Raw genomic sequence first — 23,585 nt, forward strand, 5'->3', positions numbered from 1 at the left:
ACAAAGCTAAGCACTTCTCCTCTTCCTCTACAGTCCTCTGTTTTGCTGGAAAACCTGGTTCCGAGTGGAACAGGAAACACACTGGAGTCAGAGGCAAAACTTAGAATGAACCCAGAATATAAACACACACACATACCCAGGCATACATAAAACTCAGAAAACCATAGTCGAATTAAAGCACTCAGACTTGACATGCCACTTTTCCCTGCACCCTTACGTTTTAGCATCATAATGAAGACTGGACAGAAATGAAGAGTGACAGAAACAATATGTGTAAGCATTTCCCCAAAAGTCTTCAATCCCAACCAAGTTAAATTCAAGACAGCAGACATCAATAAAAAGACATCAATAAAAAGTAAAAGTATTTATTTTGTATTGGAAATAAGGGCTTCTGGAATTATCACAGCTAAATATAAAAGAAAACATCACCCCAATAAAACCCAAACAACAGAGAAAAAATGGATAAACGTCAAGGTCTACTATTGATCTTTTTAATCCTTTAGTTCACAAACAAAAAGCTACTTGTCATGGTGCACTGGCCACCCAGCAGGAGGTACACACACACACACACACACACACACACACACACACACACACACACACACACACACACACACACACACACACACACACACACACACACACAAACCAACCTACCTTTTCCTTGTTTGCCCTCTTTTATTTCTCCTGTTGTACCTGCCATCAGTGCCGCACATTGTCAGTCGTCCTGTGCCAAGGAGCCATTGCCAATGCCTGCTCTTAAGTACTCTCCACTGATGCGTTTGTTGAAGACTTTAAGTTTTTTCAGGTGCATTATCGGGTTTTTGTTTTTGAGTACGCTTGAATCGAGTAGTTATGGACAATAAAGATTCTATTAACCTTCCCCAGCCTCTTGGTCCCTCTGTGCCACCATCATCACACTATTAATGTAACACAGAAAGAACAATGAAGTTTAAGAATGCCCACACACAGATAACCATGTCTATACTCTGTTCTGGTCAGTCTGGTCAGGAATTGAAGATTAAATAATAACAAATAAATACTACATGAAAATTGCATACATCCCTGATCATTGCTGAATGTGACTTGAGTAAGTAAAAGTAAGTAAAACTATTTAAGCCTTTAAGCTCTCATTATTGTATTTTATTTCATAAAAGAGAAACCTACAAAATATACAAAGTAAATGTAAATACACTAGCAAAATAGATAAAAATTCATAAAACCCAATAATTTACATTTGTATTTTACAGAACTACAAGTTAAATATATTTAATAAACATTATAGCAAGTTATAATGAATGTGTTTAAAATGTTTGCTGAATCTTGGCTGAATCTTCCACTTTACATTTTATAATAGAGGCAAACATTTAACATAAATATAACAAACTCTACTGCATTCTATTGCTGCATTATTCTATCCCCCCCCCCCCCCCCCCCCCCCCACACACACACACACACAGGCACACATCTATCAGTTAAATAATTTGAATTTTTTAAAAATGTTTTGCATCTCAAAGCAACACCTATTTTTATCCTTGGTAATGAGCAAACAAGGTGAAAAGAACTAGACGTAATGCTACACTCATTGTAAAGTTTCATGCAAAAGTCTCGAAAGAGCATGAGGATGGAATGATGTATGTTCAGGATGCTTAATTCAAATTGGTAACAATGTAAAAGTTTTAGTATATCATTTGTGATGGGGCTCCGCTGTAGCTTTATTGACCTTTTTCACTACCCCATAAATGGTTTCAGGCTTAGAAAGATCCACAGTACTGTAGATGGTTGATGGGATGATGTTGGATCTCTAGGTGATCATAAAGAAACAGAGTAAAAAACCTTATTAATATTAAAAATATCAGATTCTCTGAGTAAGTTTGATAAGTCATAATGAAACTGCAGCACTACATGATTCATTTCAGAAAATAAAGTATGGACAAAAAATTCTTATCAATATGGAACAAATTTTATATGAACATAACATTCTTTAAAAAAGAGTTTGTATCAGAAAGCTTTTCTTACTGTATCTACAGCTGTGCCATAGCTGTTGGGCAGGCTTTGGTCCACATAAGCTTTTTGTTGCTGATTATATTCAATAAAATGTGTTAGGAACAAAATATAAAATATTATTATTATTATTATTATTATTAGTAGTAGTAGTAGTAGTAGTAGTAGTAGTAGTAGTAGTAGTAGTATAAACCACAGAATTTGTGACACAGGCCAGATTTTCATTCTGCACAAAACATTCTACACAAGGCATAAAACATGCTGCAATGTAGCAAAAGCATATGCAAAAGGTTGGTAAATTCCCTATTATTGTTCTATGTCAGAGAAGTGATCAGAGTATATCTTTAAAACACCTCGCTAAACTCCAAACTACAAAAAAAAAAGTTGGGTTGTATTATTAGTAAAAGGGCTGTAAATTATGTGACAAAATGAAATTGGGCAAACGTATAATAAGAAGTATTAATCTGGCCTCAAAGATGCTGTAGTCAATAATTTTGAAGCCCTTGCTAAATTCTGCCAAACAGTCAATAAGAAAGTACACTTCCTCCATTCAACCCCACACCCTCCATCCAAACACGTCTTCTTGGTGTTCTGCCTGCCCTTCTATGGGCAGGTGCAAAATAACTGACCAGCAGGGAGAGCTGCCTCCTCGTAAAGACGTTCCCTGATTGGTTAATAGTCTTTCAGTGGTCTTTTTGTCTTTCTTAGAACAACAGTTTTAGTAATATCAGGATGTAGACATTTTGAGCAAAGAACAAAACCTTTTACATCAGATTTTAAATTTGAAATTCAAATATCAGTTTCATAAACAGTCCTAACTACATGCAAAATAGACATTAAATCTCTTAATAATCAATTCAGAATATAAACATTGTTTGTGTACTATTTTTGCACTAATAAAAAACCATATGCTCACATTTCTCTCATGATACAGAGGATTTGGCATAGCGTGAGTAGATCCTTCACTGTGTGGAAGCTGCACTCCTACAACACTGTACAAACTTGAAGGTCCAGATATCTCCAACCTCATGCCATTCCTTGGTCTTTCATTTTCATTCTGCAGACATGATTTAGTCAGACTATCATAGACCATGTTGTGGGTTTCATGAAGCCTTCCACAAAAGTGATAAATGCTTTCTTTAAAAAATGATGTAAAGTTTACATTGCAGTAGTAGATGGTATTTATTGGCTTTAAGTACTTCAGGAATAATACTGCAAGTTTAAATATTACCTCAACCTCTGCATACACAGTGTCACACACTGGGGAATCTATGCCATCTAGAATATCAAATGGAAAATGAACACGTCATTCAACCAGGCAAGATGAGCTGTAGAACACAATCCTTGATTTTAAATGCTATTTTGTTCAAATAATTTACAGCCACATTACGCATCAGATACCATTACTATAATAAGTACTTGCTTACTCCACAGACTCAAGAAATGTGGGAAACAGCCTTTTACTTGGATGGTACAAATATTTGGAACTCATTACTCTGTAATATTTGTTATATAGCTTCTATTACCAGTTTTAAAACCAGCTCAAAATCATCTTTCAACCCTTAACAGAACACTTAATACAATTATGCATATCAATTACAAGTTGCATGATTACTTTTTTTTTACATCATAATTGTAGTTTATTTGTACTATTTCATAAATACAGTTGTTAAAATTCTATTCTATTACAATTCTAATCAACCAAATATTCTGAAATTCTTTTTGTAGAGAAACAAATTTCACTATTTTAAGAGACTTATAATACTAAATGTGATTTCTCAATATAATAAACATTATTTATTAGTAAATTAGTCAGTATTTGAAATTTACTCTTGTAAATACACTCCTGTAAATACAGAAATGGTGTTAAAAAGTCTGTGTCTAATATTATTTAACCAAATCATCTCTTCAAGCAATCAATTTTGCATTATTTGCTTCATTATGCAGAATGGGTTTCTCCATGAAATTGTGTATTGGAAAAAACTGAAGGTGATACCTGTTTTCTTCCTCCTAAGTTGTATGACACAACCAATAACAGTCAGAAGGAGGATAAGTGCCACACAGCTCAGTGCTATTACAATATAGAGCAGTTGGTTGGTAGGTCCTAATAGAGAACAAAATGTGTATGTTAAAGTGGAAAAATGTATGAGTACAATAAGATTAAAGAATTGGATGCAGGTCTGTGTGTGTTTGGGTTTGTAGACATTTATTTGTACCTATAGAAAAACAGATTTCTTTAATCTCTTTAATTGCACTTTTTTTCCAGCTGACTGGGTTGCTGTGGTTACAGATTATAGTGCTTCCACTGACATACATGGATAGGATGTTGCCTCCTGGTGATTCTATTTTCTTCTCCTCACAGACATCATTAGAACAGTTAGAGTGGATTGTGAGGTTGTGACCACTACAAGTCAGAGTCACATTACAGGGGTCACTGCTTAGCTGGTGAGGGACAGGAGTAAGGATTGGACTCTCCACTGGATCTGGGAAGACACACACACAACCATGATTGCACTGCTGGATCACATACACTGAAAGCTCATCACCAACAAAACACACAGTTACAGAGATCATATAACTGCTGTCCTGTCATTTTAAGGTTAAAACACATATGCAGAAAAATATACATTATTAATTGACAAAAATACTGTTGATTCAGGAATGCATTTTTTCCACTGATTACTATACTGAAAGACTTACCTAATACAGAGAGTTTGTACTGAACAATAGAGTTTTCCCCTTCTTCATCAATTGATTTTGCTATATAGAATCCACTGTCATTCTTCTGTAGGCTTTTCATCGTCAGACTGTAGGTGTCCTTATCAAGCTTCACCCTACCGTTATAAGCACGGCCTGGTTCTACCGTATTCAATTTTTTATCATATGTCAATACAAAATATCTTCCATGCATCCATTTCAGGGTTTTGAATGGTTTTATACTGACTTTTATGTGCAGCTGAACAGAACTGCCAACCTCCTTAAACTCATGATTGGACACTGTAGAGAAAGAGGAAATATAATCCATTTATGTTCTGAAGACTTGTAAAAAAAAAAAATGTAATTACATTTTTTTTTAATTTACGTAAGTGAATTGTTATATACATTTTGTAAAAAAGAAAGCCTGTTGCTTTTTTAAAATTTTTCCATCTTCGGTAACCCTCATAAAATGTCTAAATGTTATTTTGCCTTCTGTTTTTAACAACAGAAACCTTTTAATTACATAGCTCTTTTCCCAAGCTCAAGGTTGCTTTACGGATCAAATCAAGAATCATATATAGATGAAAAAAAAAAAAATCAGAAAAGACATCATAAAAATAGCGAAATACTAAACACAGAAGATAAAACAACAACTGTAAAAGGAACACTAGACAGCAACAGAATTAGATGGACATAACAAAGAGCAGAAGGTGATTGAGGGAGGGAGTTTAAAGTTGAGGTGCTGCAACATTGAGAGATGAATCTTGGGAATGGTGAGCAAATCCCAATTAAAAGTTTTCCAGATGTTGGAATGAACTCCAACTACTTGACTGTAGATCAGTCTCTTGCTGTCCTCAAATGTAGAATAAAGTACCCCCTTTTCCAGGAGTACTTGAATGAGCCATACCCACTTCAAGGCACTTGACTATATTCATCAACAATCCTTTACTTACTTCCCAAACATACACTCAAACAAAGGAACCTGAACTTTACTTGTGTGTATTGCTTTTGATAGGGTCTAATGGTATCCTAACAATCAAACCTAGTACACTAGTATAAGGATTTCTTTCATGGAGTTAATTATTGTTCACACTGGACATGAGCATCTGCTAAATGCTGTAAATGTACAAATAAGAAATGAGAATACTGGCTGAAACATAAGGGTTGAGTAACTCAGACACACTACAGAGGAACATGAGGATCATGGTGATGTAGAAATATAAAAGTTATGAGTATTTTATATTGAATGCGAACAGCGACCAGTGCAAATTATAGAGGATGATGACTTATAGAGGATCTCTAACCCTGGATCCAAGATGGCCAACGGAGATCCTGAGGGAGAACAAAGAACGCAACGCGAGGAAATGACCTCGAGGAAAGTGAGCCGGCGTCAGGAACAGGCTGAGGATTCAGGCACACCGAGCTCCCTTACCTAGCATCCTGCTAGCCAATGTCCATTCTCTGGACAACAAGCTCGATGACCTGCAGGCTAGGATAAAGTTCCAAAGGGACATTCGGGACTACAACCTCCTCTGCTTCACCAAATTGTGGCTGAACCCAGTGGTACCAAGCTATGCCATCCAGCCGGCCAATTTCTTCGCAGTTGACAGCATGGACAGGACGGCAGATTCGGGGAAGTTGAGAGGTGGTGGAGTGTGTGTGATGGTAAACAACAGCTGGTGCAATGATGCCAATGTTGTTACTCTCGCCCGCTCCTGCTCACCCAACCTGGAGCTGCTCACCCTCAAGTTTCGTCCTTTCTACCTTCCTCGGGAGTTCACTTCGGTCATCCTCAACACCATGTACAGTCCACCTGAGGCCAACATGGACACTGCACTGTGGGAACTTCATGAGGCTCTCACACAGTTTCAGGCACGACACCGGGACGCTGCACTTATCGTCATTGCAGATTTCTATAGCGCTAACCTCAAGCATGCAGTGCCCAACTTTTACCAGCACATAACCTTCCCCACCAGGGGAAATAGGACACTAGACCACTGCTACACCCCATACAAGGACAGCTACAATGCGCTAGCTCATCAACCATTTGGTAAGTCAAACCATACCACCATCTTCCTCCTTCCAAAATATAAACATAGGCTGAAACGGGAAACATTTCCCAACCATAAGCCCTGGGTGGACAAAACCATCCGCAAAACTCTGAACTCTTGCACTGCTGCCTACAACGTGGCAATCATCAGCGGGAACATGGACGAGTACAAGTCTGTGGAATACGGAGTGCGCAGGGTGGTGAGAGAGATGAACCAGCACTACGGGAAGAAACTAGAATCACATTTCCAGCAGAGTGGCTGTAGATCCCTGTGGCAGGGACTATGGACGATCACGGACTACAGGAGCCCACCTTCTGGACTGATGAGTGCGGATGAGTCTCTGGCGAATGAGCGAAACACATTCTTTGCTCGCTTCAAGGCCACATCTAGCAGCGCTAATGCTAAGAGCACTAGTGCTAACAATGCTAATGGTGCTATCGGTGCCGCCAACGGCGCATGTGCAAAGCCCACCGTAGGCCAGCGCCCTCTCATCAACACGGAGAGTGACATGAGGAGAGCGAATACCTGGAAGGCAACGGGACCAGACGGCATCTGGGGTAGAGTCCTCAAAGCCTGCACAAACTAGCTAGCTCCGGTATTCACCAACATTTTCAACCTCTCCCTGAAGCTCAGTATCGTCCCATCTGGCTTTAACTGATCCACCATCGTCCCCGTCCCAAAGAGACCTCGGCTTTCCGGCCTCAATGACTAGTGCCCTGTTGCCTCACATCGGTTGTGATGAAGTCCTTTAAAAAGCTAGTCAGAGACTTCATCACCTCTTCACTGCCAGCCTCCATGGACCCACTACAGTTTGCATACTGCCACAACTGCTTCACTGATGATACAATTGCACATCTGCTTCACACCACACTGACCCACCTGGACAAAGGGAGGGGTAATTATGTTAAAATGCTGTTTGTTGACTACAGTTCAGCACTTAACACTATCATCCCCTCCAGACTCACTACTAAGTTGGAGGATCTAGAACTGCATCCATCCCTGGGTGAATGGATCTCCAACTTCCTAACAGACAGACCACAAACAGTACGGGTGGGCAACTGCGTCTCATCCACCCTCACCCTCAGCACTGGAGCTCCTCAGGGTTGTGTCCTAAGCCCCCTGCTCTACTCACTGTACACCTACGACTGTGTGGCCACTTCCAGCTCTACCACCATTATCAAGTTAGCTGACGATCCCGTCGTCATGGGCCTGATTTCGGGCAACGACAAGAGGGCCTACCTGGAGGAGATGAAACACTTGGAGAACTGGTGCCAGAAAAATTATCTCTTCCTGAACATCAGCAAGACAAAGGAGCTGATTATGGACTGCAGCAAGAAGCAGGAGTGGCACTACCAACCTGTGAGGATCAACAGAACCACGGTGGAGAGAGTAGACAGTTTCATGTACCTTGGAGTTCACATTTAGCAGCACCTGTCCTGGTCCCACCACACCAACTCCCCGGCAAAGAAGGCTCGTCAGCGTCTTTACCACCTCAGATGCCTAAGAGACTTCAGACTGCCCTCCAAGCTGCTGTGGAACTTCTACACCTGCACTATTGAGAGCATCCTCATGGGGAACATCACAGCCTGGTTTGGGAACAGCACCCAGCAGGACAGACAAGCACTCCAGAGGGTGGTGTGTTCAGCAGAGGGCATCATTCAAACGGAACTTCCTGACCGGCAGACTATCTATCAAAAGCGGTGTCAGACCAAAGCCAGGCAGATTGTGAAGGACCCCACCCCATCCCAACAATAGGCTATTCCCTTTGTTGAGGTCAGGGAAGTGCTTTCGCTCCCTGAAGACCAACACAGAGAGACTGAAGAGGAGCGTCTTCCCGCAGGCCATTCGGGCCCTGAATTAGGGCAGTTGATGAACTGTGGGGACCACTCAGTGCACTGTGTATGATGTCAATAACATCATAAAAGACTGCAATAAGTGTAAATTGTAAACTGTAAATTGCAACTGGTAATTGTACTTTTTGTATATACACATATATACATATACATATAAATATACATTGTACATTGTGTATATATATACATATTATATTATACATATATTGTATCCCTGTACCTCCTCAGCTTGGACAGAGCAGTCACAAAAGCATTTCACTGCGAGTTATACCATGTATGACTATGTACGTGACAAATGAAACTTTGAAACTAATCTGATATGTTGCGCATGTGTGTGAGGCTGTTTGGCAAAACTGATGCAGACATGGATATTGTTTTTAGTGAATAATTTGATTGCTAATAATTTTGGATATCATGGAAAGAAAGAGGCTTATTTTAGCTGAAGTTTATGTGGAGTTGTTTGGGTGTAGTTATGAGCTGGAAGCTGAGAGACAATTCAGCGGCTTCCAGCATGGACTAGCTATGATTTTTTGCATCGCAAATCACTGGATATTTCCATACACTGCTGGAAAAATTCATAATCCTGCTACAAATTGTAAGTATAAATGAGAAAGCATACTATTTCTTTACAGTATTACAGCATTTACGGAATAACAGTATTTTCCCCAGCATAACCTTTTAGCCTAATATCAATGAAGCTAATATTTTTATCCCTTAACCATGAAGCTATAATGAAGCGAATATTGTATTTAGTAAGTTGTTAAACATGGTTGTAATGTTTAGCAAAAAAGTATTGCACACTGATGACTTTGTGTGCATTTGGAGAGGTTATTGAGCACCTTGGAGATGTCTGACACCTAGTGGAAAATACTGTGTACCTCCTGAGTAATTTCATGTATATGCTCAAAATTGTTCATTTTACTGGACAAGACCATGGTGAATCAGGAAATGAAGCACATGACTGAAAATGAATCTCCATCATCCAAATACATATTATAAACCCCCAAAATAAAATACAAGTACACATCATTCACATACAAGATCAAATCATTCAAAAATGTGTTTAAAACTGGAGGTGCACTTAGCAGTTAATTGAGGTAGAACAAATTTTCTTGCAATTAGGTTTTTGTGGATGTGAGATACAATGCTGTGGAAGGAAGATGTGGCTTTTTGGTGCTGTGCTTTGGCAGTTTGTGGTTGCAGTCATCATTGAACATTTTCATGCACAGGCATTTTTAGTTGCACTTTCACATGAATCATCTTTTCAAGCAGTGTTTTTTTTTTTTTTTTTGCAGACTGCTAGGTTCCGGTAGAGTAAAAATAAATGTAGACCCACATCACCTCAAAGCAAAAGGTTTCCATTCTCTGTCACTGCAATAGATATCAATACTGTCCATGAGTTTTATTAAAAAAAACAAACAAACTAAAAAAACAAAAAAATATTTTGCTAAAATCTTACTAAGCATTTTAGGAACTATATTAATTTTTACAGTTTGAAAATAATATATATTTATTTATATTTATTAGTATATGTATATGTAAGACTGTTATGCTTTTCCTTATAGTATAGTTTAAAATCTGAGCTCATAGGTCTCCCAGGTAGTGCAGTTTTTGCTATACCATTGAGAGCTTGCTAGTTTAAATATAGAGTATGCTATTGCCTTAGCTCTCGAAGAAAATATTTGTTAACCTTCATTCTACTATATTGATAGCTACCATGTAATAGTGCAACGTATTCCTCAGTTAATGAGTCCTGGTGAAAAAATTTGTCAGATGAATTTTCATTTATTTTCCAGCAGAATCATATTTTATAATACAAAAATTTAAGAAAAGTATCAAAATAAAACCATTTTATGGCACTACTGAGTAATTTCATTATGTGATTAGATTATAATTCCATTTTAGCAAACATCCCCATAATGACAAAATGCCAGTCAAATGTTTATGGTATAACTTGAAAACAGGTTTGCCATTTATTTATGGTTTAAACCTGTCTCTTAGTCTATATTTAATTAGCTATATATTGTGTGTTTAGTACAAGCAGTCTAGCACCAGAGACAAACATCAATAAATACTGAATAATTGTACCAAAATGGCACTTATGAGTACTGGACAAATGATTTCAGATCACAAGTCTGTGAAACAAGCAATTACCCTAAATTGCAAGAACAGCTACTGCTATAAAAGTACCTAAGTGACCGCATAACCTATAATCTGTTATTGATCAAGGTAAAGGCTAAAAGCCAAACTTTTGACTTGGCCTTACCAGGAACCATGTTCATTCCAGCACTGCTATGCCTACCTCTTCCCACCGGCATCTCCGATCCAGTTCGCCAGAGTACTAGTTACACACCTGATGATTATTTTCTCCATTACTACCTCCCTATTTAAACCCTCCTCCTTCACACACCACACACTCTTTGCGAAGTATTGCCATTCTCATGTTGCATACCGAGGCTCCCATGTACGTGTTTGTCTGCCTGGTTTCTGAATCCTGCCTGTGCTACAGAGCTCATCTACTGCCTGACCTCTGGACACCTTCCAGCCTCTGCCTCACGTTTTCGACCTCGGACTGACCTGAGCATGACCACCTGTCTAATTCCTTTTACCTATCTTGAAAAGCTCCAAGCCCTACCAACTCTCCCTATGAGTCCTACCTGCCCCGAAAACTAGATAAAACCTCTTGCATTGGACACTCTCCCTTGTGTGTGTGTGTGCCTTCATTACACCAGTCTCTTGATCTCAGTATTAGAAAACATATATGGGACAGAAGTAAAAACAAACAACCCTTACTCACATTTGTCCTGCATACTTTGGAATTCTGGAATACACTTTAGATTATTTTCTGCAAGAAATAACTGACAAAATGCCCTTTGTTTATGAAGACGCTTTAAAGGAACAGATTGACAATCCAATTTACACAAAATTTCAGTCACCCCAAACTTTACTTGTTTTACTAAGTCATTCCTTAAGGCAAAAGATGACTCATTTAGGAATACAACTATTTTGTTAAAATATAAAACATGAAAAGCATATCAAATCATATGTACACATAATATATAGATATGTGACAGGCATGTTCCTGATGTACATACATGGTTGTACTACAGTCATAGTATGGTAGGACGCATTGAACCATTTTGATACAAAGTCAAGTTCAGTAATCATTTCATATCAAACAGTTTATCAATTATGTGGAAAGATCTATTCAGCAGGATGGCGTTGCATACTCTTAACATGACCTGTAATTCTGTATGACACAGTGGTTTATCCTATTCATAATATAAGGACAGAAGCTCAGCTAGTCACACATCACTATTTATATCATAAGACGCATAAATAGACAGATGTCGTTTAAAGGACTCTACCTGTTATTGAGGCCAAACTGCAGAGAATGAAAATCAGCTTTGCTACAATCGCCATTGCACTGGGTGTGAGCAAATTTCCTTTCTTGAGGTTTATAAACTTCTGTCAGTTTGGCTCTGAATAACAATGGGGTGCCTCCCCAAAGTGCCTCATTTCCATATTTAAAATGTTTACACTTCAAGATTCATGTAATGTAATGCACAGTAAAAATAATGAAATACCAAATTTAATGTCATGTTTAAGTCTTTACAAGCATGATAAAAATATCATGAATGTACAGTACAGATGAAATTTGAGAGTACAATGACATTTTAAGTTAGATGGTGGTGATGATCTTTAATACTTTGTTTTCCAGAAACACTATTTCAGCTATGGATCTGCCTGCATATATGAGTCCAATTTTGATACAAACTGACCTTGTTCATGTAACAAGTCAGAAACAGGCAGGCGTTTGCGGATGCGATAAGACTTTGGCTTTCCAATCCAGAATGTAACAGGCATCAGAACAAATGGTCAGTGTGCAAGGCAATGAAACATGGAGGTACTTTGAATAGACTGCATCATTTAGAAGGCACATAAATACACTGAGTAGAATTGAAAACAGGTGGTAATAATCCAAATCTGGGGATGATGATCGAGGCATTGTAGCCTTTTTTTTGTTTGCTATGTATTTCTGGATTCTCTGTGTTGGCTCATTGACTAACGACTCTGACTGTGGATTTGCCCTTAATAATCTCGCATATCTCAGCATATGCGTCCGCATCGTGATCGCTCCACATTACACACAGGTCAATACACCAAGGCAAGACTGAGCACAGCAACAAGACACAATGTAGTTATGTTACATCAGCAAGGTCTCCACTATACAGGGTAATGAATAACTTCTCTGGGATTTCATGGAAGGCGGTGTAAGGAATGGTGGAAATCTAAATAAGTTTTAATCAAGAAGCTCTCACGAGTACAAACAAGTGCTTAGAACTGCATTTTGTGTGTATGTCATCTGCCCAGTTTAATATTAATCTTTCTGAAATTGTTTAATTTGCTCGTCACCATGCCATTACTTTAGTTATTTTACCTTTATCATTCATAGAGTTAAAATTAGTTCTGTTTGCCTGGCAGCAATTAATATTAATCTACTGCAAGGTCATTATCAGAATAGCCTTCATTCACAGCTAGTCAGAAAGCTAAACACCTGCAAGTACCGAGCAGGCTCGTTTTGTCTTCTTTAAATAAATCTGGACAGCTCAGAATAGCCAGGTCATTCTTTGACCTTTGGAATTACGTATGGTTTGCTTGGGTATAAATCAGTATCATTTTCCTAAGACACAGACAGGTGATTAACTGAGCTGAACAGCTACGACCAGCCAAGTAAGACATTCCCTTTGTATTCATGTGCTCTGCTTTTGATGTCAGCCTATAGCTGCTATTCCCATAATTCATTACATTTAATTTGGTCATTAGAAATAGGTTTCCATTATCCCCATAACTGTTTCAGAACAAAATTAGATTCATTACTCCTTTTAGATCAAGTATTGAGTATAAAGCTGTTAAGCGTAGATCCACGCTTTCTCTTTATAAATGAGATTCTAAATGAGTTTAGGCTTCCCACCCTAAGGCTTTTTCCTTTAGGTGCTTCCTGTTAACATTTGGTTTGTGTTGAAGTTCTTGGTTCAATTGTTTTATTTATTTCTTTGGCATTTATCTGCATGCTAATGATTAGTTAGTTTATTTCATATGCCTGAGACATGTCTGTATACATCACATTTTCCCTGCCATATAAAGCTAAAAGCATCAGCCTGCACTACCTGCCCCTGACCATGATGGACCATCAAACATTTCACCACAAGTGGAGACACAGAATACAGGTGGTACAGAGCAAGTATCACAATTACTAGAGAATACAACTCAAGCAGTTTCTGACACTTGCTGAGAGTTATAATGAACATCCATACTGTTGCTACATAAATAGCTGTAAATTACACACAATGTTTAGTGTTATATAGAGTTAAATATATAAATATAAAACTTTGCTGGACATTAAAATGCTTATATTTGGTATCATGCAAACATTGTTGTGGGACTACCTAATGTAATTATCATATTACTAGTGGAAAACACATTTAGAGAACTTAGCTGACACTTTTATTCAAAGCAACTTACAACTATGACTGAGGACAACTTAAGGGCCTTGCTCAGGAACCCAACTTTGAAGTCATGGGGCTTGAACCAGGAACCTTCTAATTACAAGTCAAGTACCTTAACCACCAAGCTACCACTGTCACTTTATTTGACAAGACCCTGGTGAATCATAAACCCCCCCCCCCCCAAAATAAAAGTTTTTTTTTGTTGTTGTTGTTTTGACATTTTTTTCCCTGTATTAAATGAGCTCAAATGGAACCTTTACAATTAATTGTAATTCATCTGATCACTCTTCACAATCTAGAGTTAATGAAAATTGCAGTTAGTGAAAACAAAATATGTGCCAGTGTCAACTTTTGGCCACAACTCTATATGAAAGCGAGAGCACTTTGCTTGCACAGCTGATGAAGGACCTCTGTCTAAAATGTTTCTCTGGAAACTGTACTTTACTACAATTTTGAATATCTCTACATCTCTTACCACAGTACACTGCAGTTGCTCACCTAGTGTAACGGTGAGCAGTAAGGAGGTGGACGCATGTGCAGAGAAGAGCGAGATTTATCAGGGGCAAATTTAGAGTCGTAGTCGTTGGAGTAGTCCAGGGTCATTGAACCAATACGGAGAGTACGGGGATACATGATAAGAACAATGGCTAGGGTACACTAACAACTAAAACACAAACAGCAACTAGAATGAAACACAAAGGCACAGAGTACAAACTTACATACAGATACGGGCTTCCAAAAACATCCAAAGAACCTACTTATATACATACATACATACATGCATACAGATGGATATTGGCTTTTAAAAACATCCAAACATACATGTAATGAACAGCCAAGATACAGGGCACAAGACAGGATTTTACATACATTACGTTAACAAGACTAGAAATGGGGAACAGGTGTGGAAAACCAAATGAGGGGTGGAGAAAATGAAAGTACAGAATGGAAGCAAAACAAAATAAGACAGGGAAACCATGGAACATGAAAGCTAGGAGGGACAAACCGTGACACCTAGAAACGTCTTCAGATTTTTACAGGGGTGAGGTTGCAACAGTGATGTACTGAGTAAAGATGTACTGAGTACTGAGTCTTTTAGACAGGGTTGTAATGTTGCACAAATATTACACAACCAACCGGACAATTCATGTCCGTTGGTGCTGCAGTTTCTTATGACCTTTAAGTGGTGCTATTGTACATAATTGCACAAATGCCCAAATAACCTGCTTCAAGACATGTCTTGACAACATTTAAGATAATATACATATTTTTAGTTGGAAGACGGAGGGCTTAGCCCCATATTTATAACAGCTGCCTCTGACAGAAACATTTACTATATTAGGCCATATTGACTATTAACGGAGTTGTCGTAACACAAACATCTTATAAATATATCACCAGACATGATAAGCTGCTGAATTAACTGGTTGCAGGGGAATAACAAAAAACAAAAAGGTGGCAACATTATCAATTACAGGGAAGTAAAATCCAATGCAGCATTGGCCACAGATAAAATGGTTTATTGACACATTTGGTTCTTCCTAACTGGCCAAGCACTTTCAGCCTTTGAGTATTTTGACATCAGTGTCCCTACCACCGGATGGCGATACTTGCAATGGCTTTTTAACTGCAAACGTCACTTGTCACCTGCACCTGAAACAGGAAGAGCAAAAGCAAATTTGGAAGAAGAGCATAACATAGGACCTGCTGAACATGAGTTTAGGCCATGGGTCTGCTAAATATTAAATGACTAATTTATACACTACTTTTTATAAGCCTTTACAACACCTGTGCCATAGATCTTGCACTTAACAATACTGCCACCTTACTTTTTTCTATATTCATAATCTACATACTTAGATACAATTATCTGAAATTCCATGGCGAGTCATGTTATCAGTGCTATATTAATGTAAACCTATGACATGTCCAAGCAAGTTTATTCAGATTTCAAGGTTTAGGGTTATGATAACGTTTTAGGGTTTATAAGGTTTATGAAACCTAGAAAATCACAAAGGTATGCTGTGGAACAGTAGTACTTTGTGTCAGAGATGCTATGTGAAAATAACAGTTAAAATTACTAGTATTGTTTCACAATCAGATGCTTGTAAATAGAATTCAAGTGAATTGTTTATTTCTATTTATGTCATTAAAATCTTTGTCCTAAAATGAGCATTTCCAATAACACAATTACTGAAAGGTTCAGAATCCACACTTATACATTTAGTCAAATATATGAATAGATAACCTGTTTTCTGCTTCAGTTTCATGTCACAGTAACCAAGACAAGCAGTACAGTGAATACTACCGCTGCACAGCTTTGCCCAGAATGTCTGCCTTTTGCACTGGAGTGGTTGCTCTTCCCTGTAGACAGAAATTGTTACGGATTCTGTTACACATATAGAACGAATAATCTAAAAACATCTTTATCGTGGCATGCAGTGAGTGTGTGCAAGTGCATGTGTGAACCTTTATGAAAACAGAAGGTAATGTTCTGAGTAGTGTGCTTTGAGATGGCTTTGATGCAGACAGTACAGCTGACAGTTGTGCCATTTCCATGCAGGGAAAGGGTGAGGTCTGATGACGTCTTATTTTTCGCCTCGCAGATTTCATTATAACAGCTAGTGGAGACCGAGACCCCCTGACTTTCACAGGTCACATTACAGGTGCCTTTGTTTTGCTGAGGAAGAAAATCAAGCTTCGGAGCCACTACAGGATCTGGGTACAACAACACAAAAATATCAAAGTCACAAGTATGAGGTGCATGTTACACAAACTGAATGCCAGATGATTATAGTATATAATAGTGAAATAGACAATTATCAGCTAGTGGATCTGTCAAAGGCCCATAAACAGTCTTGCTCTATGTGTTGGTTCAGGTAGCATTGGTGTTCTGCACAGCTTCAGGGTGATACCACATAATGCTAAGTTATAATCACAATCTAATTTGTTACCAACCTATACTGCATCATTAGACATGCATAACTGTTTACATTTTAGTTAATTTCTAGTGACATTTTAAACCATGTATTTTATGGCACATTACTCAAATTCTTAATGTCCTTGTACTCTGGTGTAAATTCACAATTGGAGAAAAATGCCATTTTAATTGATAAAAATGCTGTTGATTCAGGAATGTGTTTCCAGTGAGTACCATACACCAAGACTTACCCAACACAGTGAGTGTGTGCACAACAATAATGTTTTCCCCCTCGTCATCATCATCTTTTACTGTATACGTTCCAGTATCATTCTTAGTTAAGTTCTTCAGTGTCAGACTGAAGGTTGTCTTATTAAACTCCACTCTGCCATTATAAGCAGGAAAGTGCACTACTTCCCCAGATTTACATTTCAACATAAATTTGGAATTAAACATCCATGTAAGCTCTACGAAACGTAAATCTTTTGGCAAATCCAGTTGAAATAAACTTCCAACCTCCTTAAACTCATCTTTGGACACTGTAGAGAAAGCAAACAAGGCATTTAGTTTGGTTTAAAAGTAGCATTAGGACAAGTATTAATACACATTCAAACCTGCAGGTACAATGAGCCACCGGCTAAGGTGCAAAATTATTTGTAGGTCTGCATCACTTAACATGCTCTATATGTCTCATTGAGTTTATAAAGATACTGTAGATTAATGGCATGAAGAGGAATAGTAAAAGAGCAAATTCAATTTAAAATATATTTATAAATATTTAGACAAATATTTGTAAAAGCACTACCGTATCCTTTACCCTCAACAACACCACCCTAAACAAACAAACAATTCTCAGTTGTCAATATGCAGAATATTGCAGAAACACAAGCCAGCTGAATTTACATAATAGTGGTTTGCAGCAATTTCACCTATAATTGAAAACTTCAAAGCATTGCTCTTTTTCTATATTCATAAACATATCACCTTTCCAAATAAATGACAAAAGCCAGATAAACACGGCAATCTAGTATGTGAGGGTTTAGTTAACATTCACATGATTACAGACAGAGGAAACATGTGATCATTTACTTCATTCTAATGTGTCTGCGTAGTATATGAGTAGACTCACTAACCTCACAGTTTAAAGTCAAAGGAAGGAATATCATAAAGGTGCTACAGAGAGTCTACATTAACAAGTGAAACAAGTCAATAAAATATGAAATTTCAGTTATATAGATAGAAAATTAATTCCTAAAAAACATACAACTGTCAAGGTATGGCCCCTCCCCCCAAATGTCTCCCCATGTGTTTGTATGTTTGTCCGTGTGGCCACACCCCACCTCATGTGCCACCTGTTTGTAATTGTGTTTCTCATTTACATATGCACATAAACATCTATTGTCCTGTTGTCTGTTGTCGGTGTTTGATGTTACGGTAGCTTAAGTGCTCTCTAGTCTTTGTTCTCTGCGCGAATAAACGTATGTTTCTGTTCTACGTGACTCGTCCCCGCATCCTGCTAAACCCCCTCTGGTTAAAGAAACATCAACCACCGGAGGATGCCTGGGAAGAAAAACAAAAAAGGAAGAGGGTAAGAAAGGGCGTAAACACTCTCCCACAGCCCTCGCAGGGAAGCCCTCTGTACTCATAGGCACGCTCCACACTCGCACAACAGGGGAGGAGGCCACTGGAGGATTTTAGTGGAGCCCTGATTGCGGTCCAGGTACAGACTCCGCAGAGTCATACGGACTTCCCTGACTGGTACAACGAGGTCCGGTACTTGGAGTCAGACTCCGCAGGTTCCTACTACCCCGAGAGACCTTCAGTCATCCTGGCCTCACTCCACACTCCCACAACAGGGGAGGAGGCCACTGGACGACTTGAGGGCCCTGAGTATGGTCCAGGGTCAGACTCTGGAGTCCCACAGACTCCAGCCGGACTACGAGGATCGGCACTCGGAGGTGGACTCCGCTGGGTCCTACGACCTCAACATGGACAGCTACGAGGGTTACGCGGACTATGGAAATAGAGGGGAGTGTAGTGACATCAGTCTGCGGTCAAAATTGGAGTCCGACTATGTGCAGGATCCACCAATGGAGGTGGAGGAGGTCCTCTATGGGGACCCTCCCACTGACAATGACGTTCAGTCTGCCGTCTCAAAGAACGACAAGCCTCCGGCACCTAAGATACCGCCCAGGAGGTATCGATTAGGTGCAAGAAAGTCATCTCACAACACATCTTGGGGCGACCTCGTCCGAGGAGGAAACTCCCTTCACTAGGGCACACAGCCCCGGAACTCTTGCGCCTGTACCGAAGCCTCGTAGAGGCAAGAAGGCAACGAGACCAGCGCCAACCCCAGAGACGAGCATAGCAGCTGGTGCGCCTCCTGAAACAGGGCATCAAAAATTACTGTCCCCGAAATCGGCGAGGGCTGATTCCCCACAGGCAGGTTGGACTTCTGCCCAGCTGATGACTGGGGGACAGCCCGGGGCTCCTGCTGGCTTACCTGGACTCTAATTGTCCTTTGTGTAGTTTTGTACCTGTCCCTGTGTCTGTCCATCCCATTGCCTGTCCCAGTCGCTTTGTCCCCCCTTGTGGCTGTGTTGTGAGTATGAACTATTTCACAGTCTGGTTTGGGAATAGCACCAAGCAGGACAGACAAGCACTCCAAAGGGTAGTGCGTTCAGCAGAGCGCATCACTCACACGGAACTTCCTGACCTGCAGACCATCTACTACAAGCGGTGCCAGACCAAGGCCAGGAGGATTGTGAAGGACCCCACCCATCCCAACAACAGGCTCTTCTCTCTGTTGAGGTCAGGGAGGTGCTTTCGCTCCCTGAAGACCAAGACAGAGAGGCTGAAGAGGAGCTTCTTCCCACAGGCCATTCGGGCCCTGAATCAGGGAAACTGATAAACTGTGGGGACCACCACCACCATGTAACATAACTGTATATCTGTATATATATATTTATATTCAATTACCTTGTTACACAACAACTGTAGATATGTTATTATACGAACTGGATCTGTACATTCTGTAGATTGTGTACATATATACACAACCATATACATTGTACATTGTGTATATAATCATAATATACATATATTGTACATACAATGTTAATATATTTTGTACATACATAGAATATATATATTTATCTTTGCATATATATATTTCACATATAGAGAATATCTATATTTCTCTATGCACCCCTGTTTTCTTTTCCTCAGTTTGGACAGAGCACTCTCCACCATTTCACTGCGAGTTAAAGCCGAGACTATAAAAAACTAGAAACTATAAGAAAACTGTTTCATTCTGTAGACCACTAGATAACACCTTTGTATTGAACCTGCAAATGAGACAAAAACAGAGAGAACGAGAATCCATTGCACTGCCATCGTTGTTAAACTGTTACTTCCTCTTTCAAACTGGTGAAAAAAAATGGTGATTATGGGACAGTAACAGGCTCCACTGAAGAGTTGTTCACTGGAGACAATTAGGTACATTTAATGCAGTATTTCCTAGAAAGACTTTTGCAGTAGGAATCTCAACAGCTGACACAAAGAACCAAACTGCATTTACTGACGACCCTCATCTTTTACCCTTCCTTCCAATCCTCCTTTCTCCAAATGAAAATTAGGTGTTCACACTCCCAAAGGCAGCTCGAAGTTTGGTCACAAATTTTAATTCCCTTTCCCTTAATTTCCCTTCATTTTCCTTTCTACTTAAACCAATTATTTTATGTACCTTTTGGCCTTCCTCTGTTGATCTTGGGATGTAATAAGCTTTATTATTTCATTTATCTATGTCTGTGTAAAGTACGTTGAATTGCCTCTGTGAATGACAAGTGCTATAAAAAAAACTTTACTTGCCTTGAAATACATCAATGGCTATACTTGTAAGTGCATACTTCAGACTTCTACCACTAGTCTTGGGATAATGACCCGAGACACAACTAAAACGTATAACCCTATTTCTATTGAACTTATATGCCAAATCCCTATGTAGTTTTATCACATTTACCTGCCTACTAAGATCATACACTAACCCATAAAATTTTAGAAATTTGCTTAGCAAATTGAAAGAGAACTATCCATATGGTATATTCTAAAGTCCATTTTCCAAAAGTATTTTTACTTTTATAGCATGCAATGCTTTAATGAACCAAAGTTTAATTAATTATTCAGTTAATCACTTATTATTAAATATTTTATCATTGATAGGGACAGACCCCAATATTCAAATAGTATTGTATGCTTTTAACACAACAGAGAATACTGTAAAACATGATAAATCACCCGGTTCAAGCTTCACAACTATGAACCGTGGCTAGCCAGAACAAATGATAGATTTTAGTATGTAATACAGTTAAATACTTCAATAAAGTAACAATTTAAAGCTCCAAAGAGACAGAATTATTTGTATTACAATAGTTCATACTCAGTATTACAACGATTTCCGCAATAAAACTGAAACTATGAAAAACTAAAAACTACAAGAAAACTGTTTCATTCTATAGACCACTAGATAACACCTTTGTATGGAACCTATAAAAGTGAAATTATTCACTATATATATTTAAGTTTAGAGGACTCTACCTGCAAATGAGACAAAAACAGAGAGAACGAGGATCCGTTGCACTACCATCATTGTTAAACTGTTACTTCCTCTTTCAAACTGTTGAAAGAAAATGGTGATTATGGGACAGTAAAAGGCTCCACTGAAGAGTTGTTCACTGGAGACAATTAGGTACATTTAATGCAGTATTTCTGAGAAAGACTTTTGCTGATGCATACCTCTTGTGTCAGGAATGTATTCGTTTTCCATTTATGGACAGTCGACATATAAAATACCAGTTTTGCAATATGATTGTCAGGCAACAAATAAAAATGTCTGAAATATTTAAAGCCAACATTCTGCTTCTCACAGAACCTCTACCAGGTAGGTAGAACTTCAATAGTAATTCACCTAATATACTATAGTAGTCAATTCACCACATATTTCTAACACAAATCAAGCAGAAGAAGTGAGAAATAATTCACAAAATAAGAGCAAATATTATTTGAGACTATGAGGCCATTTTTCCCCAGAAACTGCAATACAGGGAGGATGCCATAGCAGAAGTAAAATTGCTTCTCTCTCTCTCTCTCTCTCACTCACTCACTCACTCACTCACTCACTCACTCACTCACTCACTCACTCACTCTCTCTCTCTCTCTCTCTCTCTCTCTCTCACACACACACACGTTGTTACAGTTGTTGTTTTTTACCCAGGTTTTGGTGGAACATGCATGTGGTGACCTCTTCCTCTTTCTTTCTTCCTGCTTTGTGCTCCTACACCTTCTTTATGTTGTCATATTAATTATATTACCTCTGAGTCACAGGGCTTGCAGCAGAAATAAAACAAACGTAAAATTAATGTAATGTGATTATAAAATAATGGGATTTCTTTTAGTTTGGGCTTGTATGATCTTAGTTCATGTCACTGTTGAACAATATACTTCTGCTACAATGCTCTAGGGAATCTTTGAGCTTATGCAAATTTTTTTTTTTCAATGTGTCTGTAATATTTTTAAATGCCAGGAATTGAAAACATTTTCTTGTTCATGTTTTCAAATGGCCTTCAGACTCTGTTGGTGCAGATTCTTGAAAAAACGCACATACTTCCTTCCTGCAACAGTGGGAGGACTATGATGGCTTACAAAGCCCCCCATCACACTTGAGTAAAAGCCCCGACTTCTCTACTGCACTCTAGATTCTCTATTGCACTAGTATAGTGATGAGGTCATTATGAGTGAGAAATACAGACAAACCCAATCACAACTTAATTAATTCACAAAACTATTAGATATAATATGGAAGCATATGAGGAGAAAAAGGAACGAGAAGGTATTTGTTTTATGAGTTGGTGTTGAACTCTTGGTGACTGAATCTGGCTGTCTGTTCATCTGTTTCTGATGATGCTTCAGGCTGGTAAAAGATGCTCTTGTATGATTAACACATCAGTGACTTTTTTGTGAGAAAGGTAAGTGGTGAACCATGTGTTCTGTTTAAGTAATTTTAGAGACACATCTACAAATGTATGAGGTTTCAACTGGCTTCTTGGGTACTGGAATGTGGGTAAAGTAGAATTGTGTCTGCTTACTGCTCTCAACTCTCAGCTGACAAAAACCACCTAGAAATGTTACTTCCTGAATTACAACAGGAAACTGTTGTAAACCTGACCTTATAAGTTCAGAAAACCAGCGCCTAAAGCCCTCAGACTTGACATGGCACTTTTCCCTACACCCTCCATCATAACAAAGACTAATATAAATTAAGACTAATAGAAAGAATATAAGTATAAACATTTGCCGCAAATTCCTCAAGTCCAAGTTAAATGCAAGACACCGGAATTCTAGTCAGATATTCTAAAAGGTAAATGGATTCAAATTTTTTTTTTAAACTACACAGCACAGAAAGAAGTTATAAACATCATAAGTTCCCTAACTCAAACCATAAAAATAGATATGGCAATTCAAATGGGCACTTATCCCCTACAGCTCTTTGCAT

At 38.6% G+C, this 23,585-nt stretch overlaps 2 protein-coding genes across 4 annotated transcripts; both read right to left on the reverse strand.

The window, feature by feature from the left end:
- Positions 1 to 663: 663 nt before the first annotated feature.
- Positions 664 to 14,174, reverse strand: LOC118241676. Of its 2 annotated transcripts, XM_035527977.1 has the most exons (10): positions 11,974 to 12,026; positions 11,403 to 11,463; positions 4,705 to 5,001; positions 4,221 to 4,487; positions 4,001 to 4,108; positions 3,236 to 3,282; positions 2,921 to 3,061; positions 2,020 to 2,079; positions 1,724 to 1,804; positions 664 to 920 (listed from the first exon to the last, which is right to left on the reverse strand). In XM_035527977.1, the coding sequence occupies exons 2-10, from the start codon at positions 11,413 to 11,415 to the stop codon at positions 795 to 797; spliced, it is 1,140 nt and encodes a 379-aa protein (XP_035383870.1). In that variant the 5' UTR covers positions 11,416 to 11,463; positions 11,974 to 12,026; the 3' UTR covers positions 664 to 794. The 2 variants fall into 2 exon arrangements, with proteins under 2 accessions (XP_035383870.1, XP_035383869.1); XM_035527976.1 differs by lacking the exon at positions 11,403 to 11,463 and having other exon boundaries at positions 11,974 to 14,174.
- A 1,444-nt stretch (positions 14,175 to 15,618) lies between these two features.
- On the reverse strand, positions 15,619 to 22,387 carry LOC118241679. 2 transcript variants are annotated; one of them, XM_035528003.1, is made up of 6 exons: positions 21,830 to 22,171; positions 21,632 to 21,710; positions 17,287 to 17,574; positions 16,585 to 16,833; positions 16,364 to 16,479; positions 15,619 to 15,768 (listed from the first exon to the last, which is right to left on the reverse strand). In XM_035528003.1, the coding sequence occupies exons 1-5, from the start codon at positions 21,875 to 21,877 to the stop codon at positions 16,382 to 16,384; spliced, it is 762 nt and encodes a 253-aa protein (XP_035383896.1). In that variant the 5' UTR covers positions 21,878 to 22,171; the 3' UTR covers positions 15,619 to 15,768; positions 16,364 to 16,381. The 2 variants fall into 2 exon arrangements, with proteins under 2 accessions (XP_035383896.1, XP_035383897.1); XM_035528004.1 differs by lacking the exons at positions 21,632 to 21,710; positions 21,830 to 22,171 and adding an exon at positions 22,304 to 22,387.
- Between the last annotated feature and the right edge of the window lie 1,198 nt (positions 22,388 to 23,585).

The sequence above is a fragment of the Electrophorus electricus genome, chromosome 7 (genome assembly GCF_013358815.1).
Source record: "Electrophorus electricus isolate fEleEle1 chromosome 7, fEleEle1.pri, whole genome shotgun sequence".
NCBI lineage: Eukaryota > Metazoa > Chordata > Actinopteri > Gymnotiformes > Gymnotidae > Electrophorus > Electrophorus electricus.

Excerpts from the sequence above, each read along its gene's own strand:
- LOC118241676 (XM_035527976.1), bottom strand. The coding sequence starts at position 12,028 with ATGGCGATTGTAGCAAAGCTGATTTTCATTCTCTGCAGTTTGGCCTCA. Across the intron at positions 5,002-11,973 it reads CAGTTTGGCCTCAATAACAG|TGTCCAATCATGAGTTTAAG; the intron begins GTAGAGTCCTTT and ends CTTTCTCTACAG. Across the intron at positions 2,080-2,920 it reads CTCTGTATCATGAGAGAAAT|CAACAAAAAGCTTATGTGGA; the intron begins GTGAGCATATGG and ends GAATATAATCAG.
- LOC118241679 (XM_035528003.1), bottom strand. The coding sequence starts at position 21,877 with ATGTCGACTGTCCATAAATGGAAAACGAATACATTCCTGACACAAGAG. Across the intron at positions 16,834-17,286 it reads GCACACACTCACTGTGTTGG|ATCCTGTAGTGGCTCCGAAG; the intron begins GTAAGTCTTGGT and ends TGTTGTACCCAG. Across the intron at positions 16,480-16,584 it reads TACCTTCTGTTTTCATAAAG|GGAAGAGCAACCACTCCAGT; the intron begins GTTCACACATGC and ends TTCTGTCTACAG.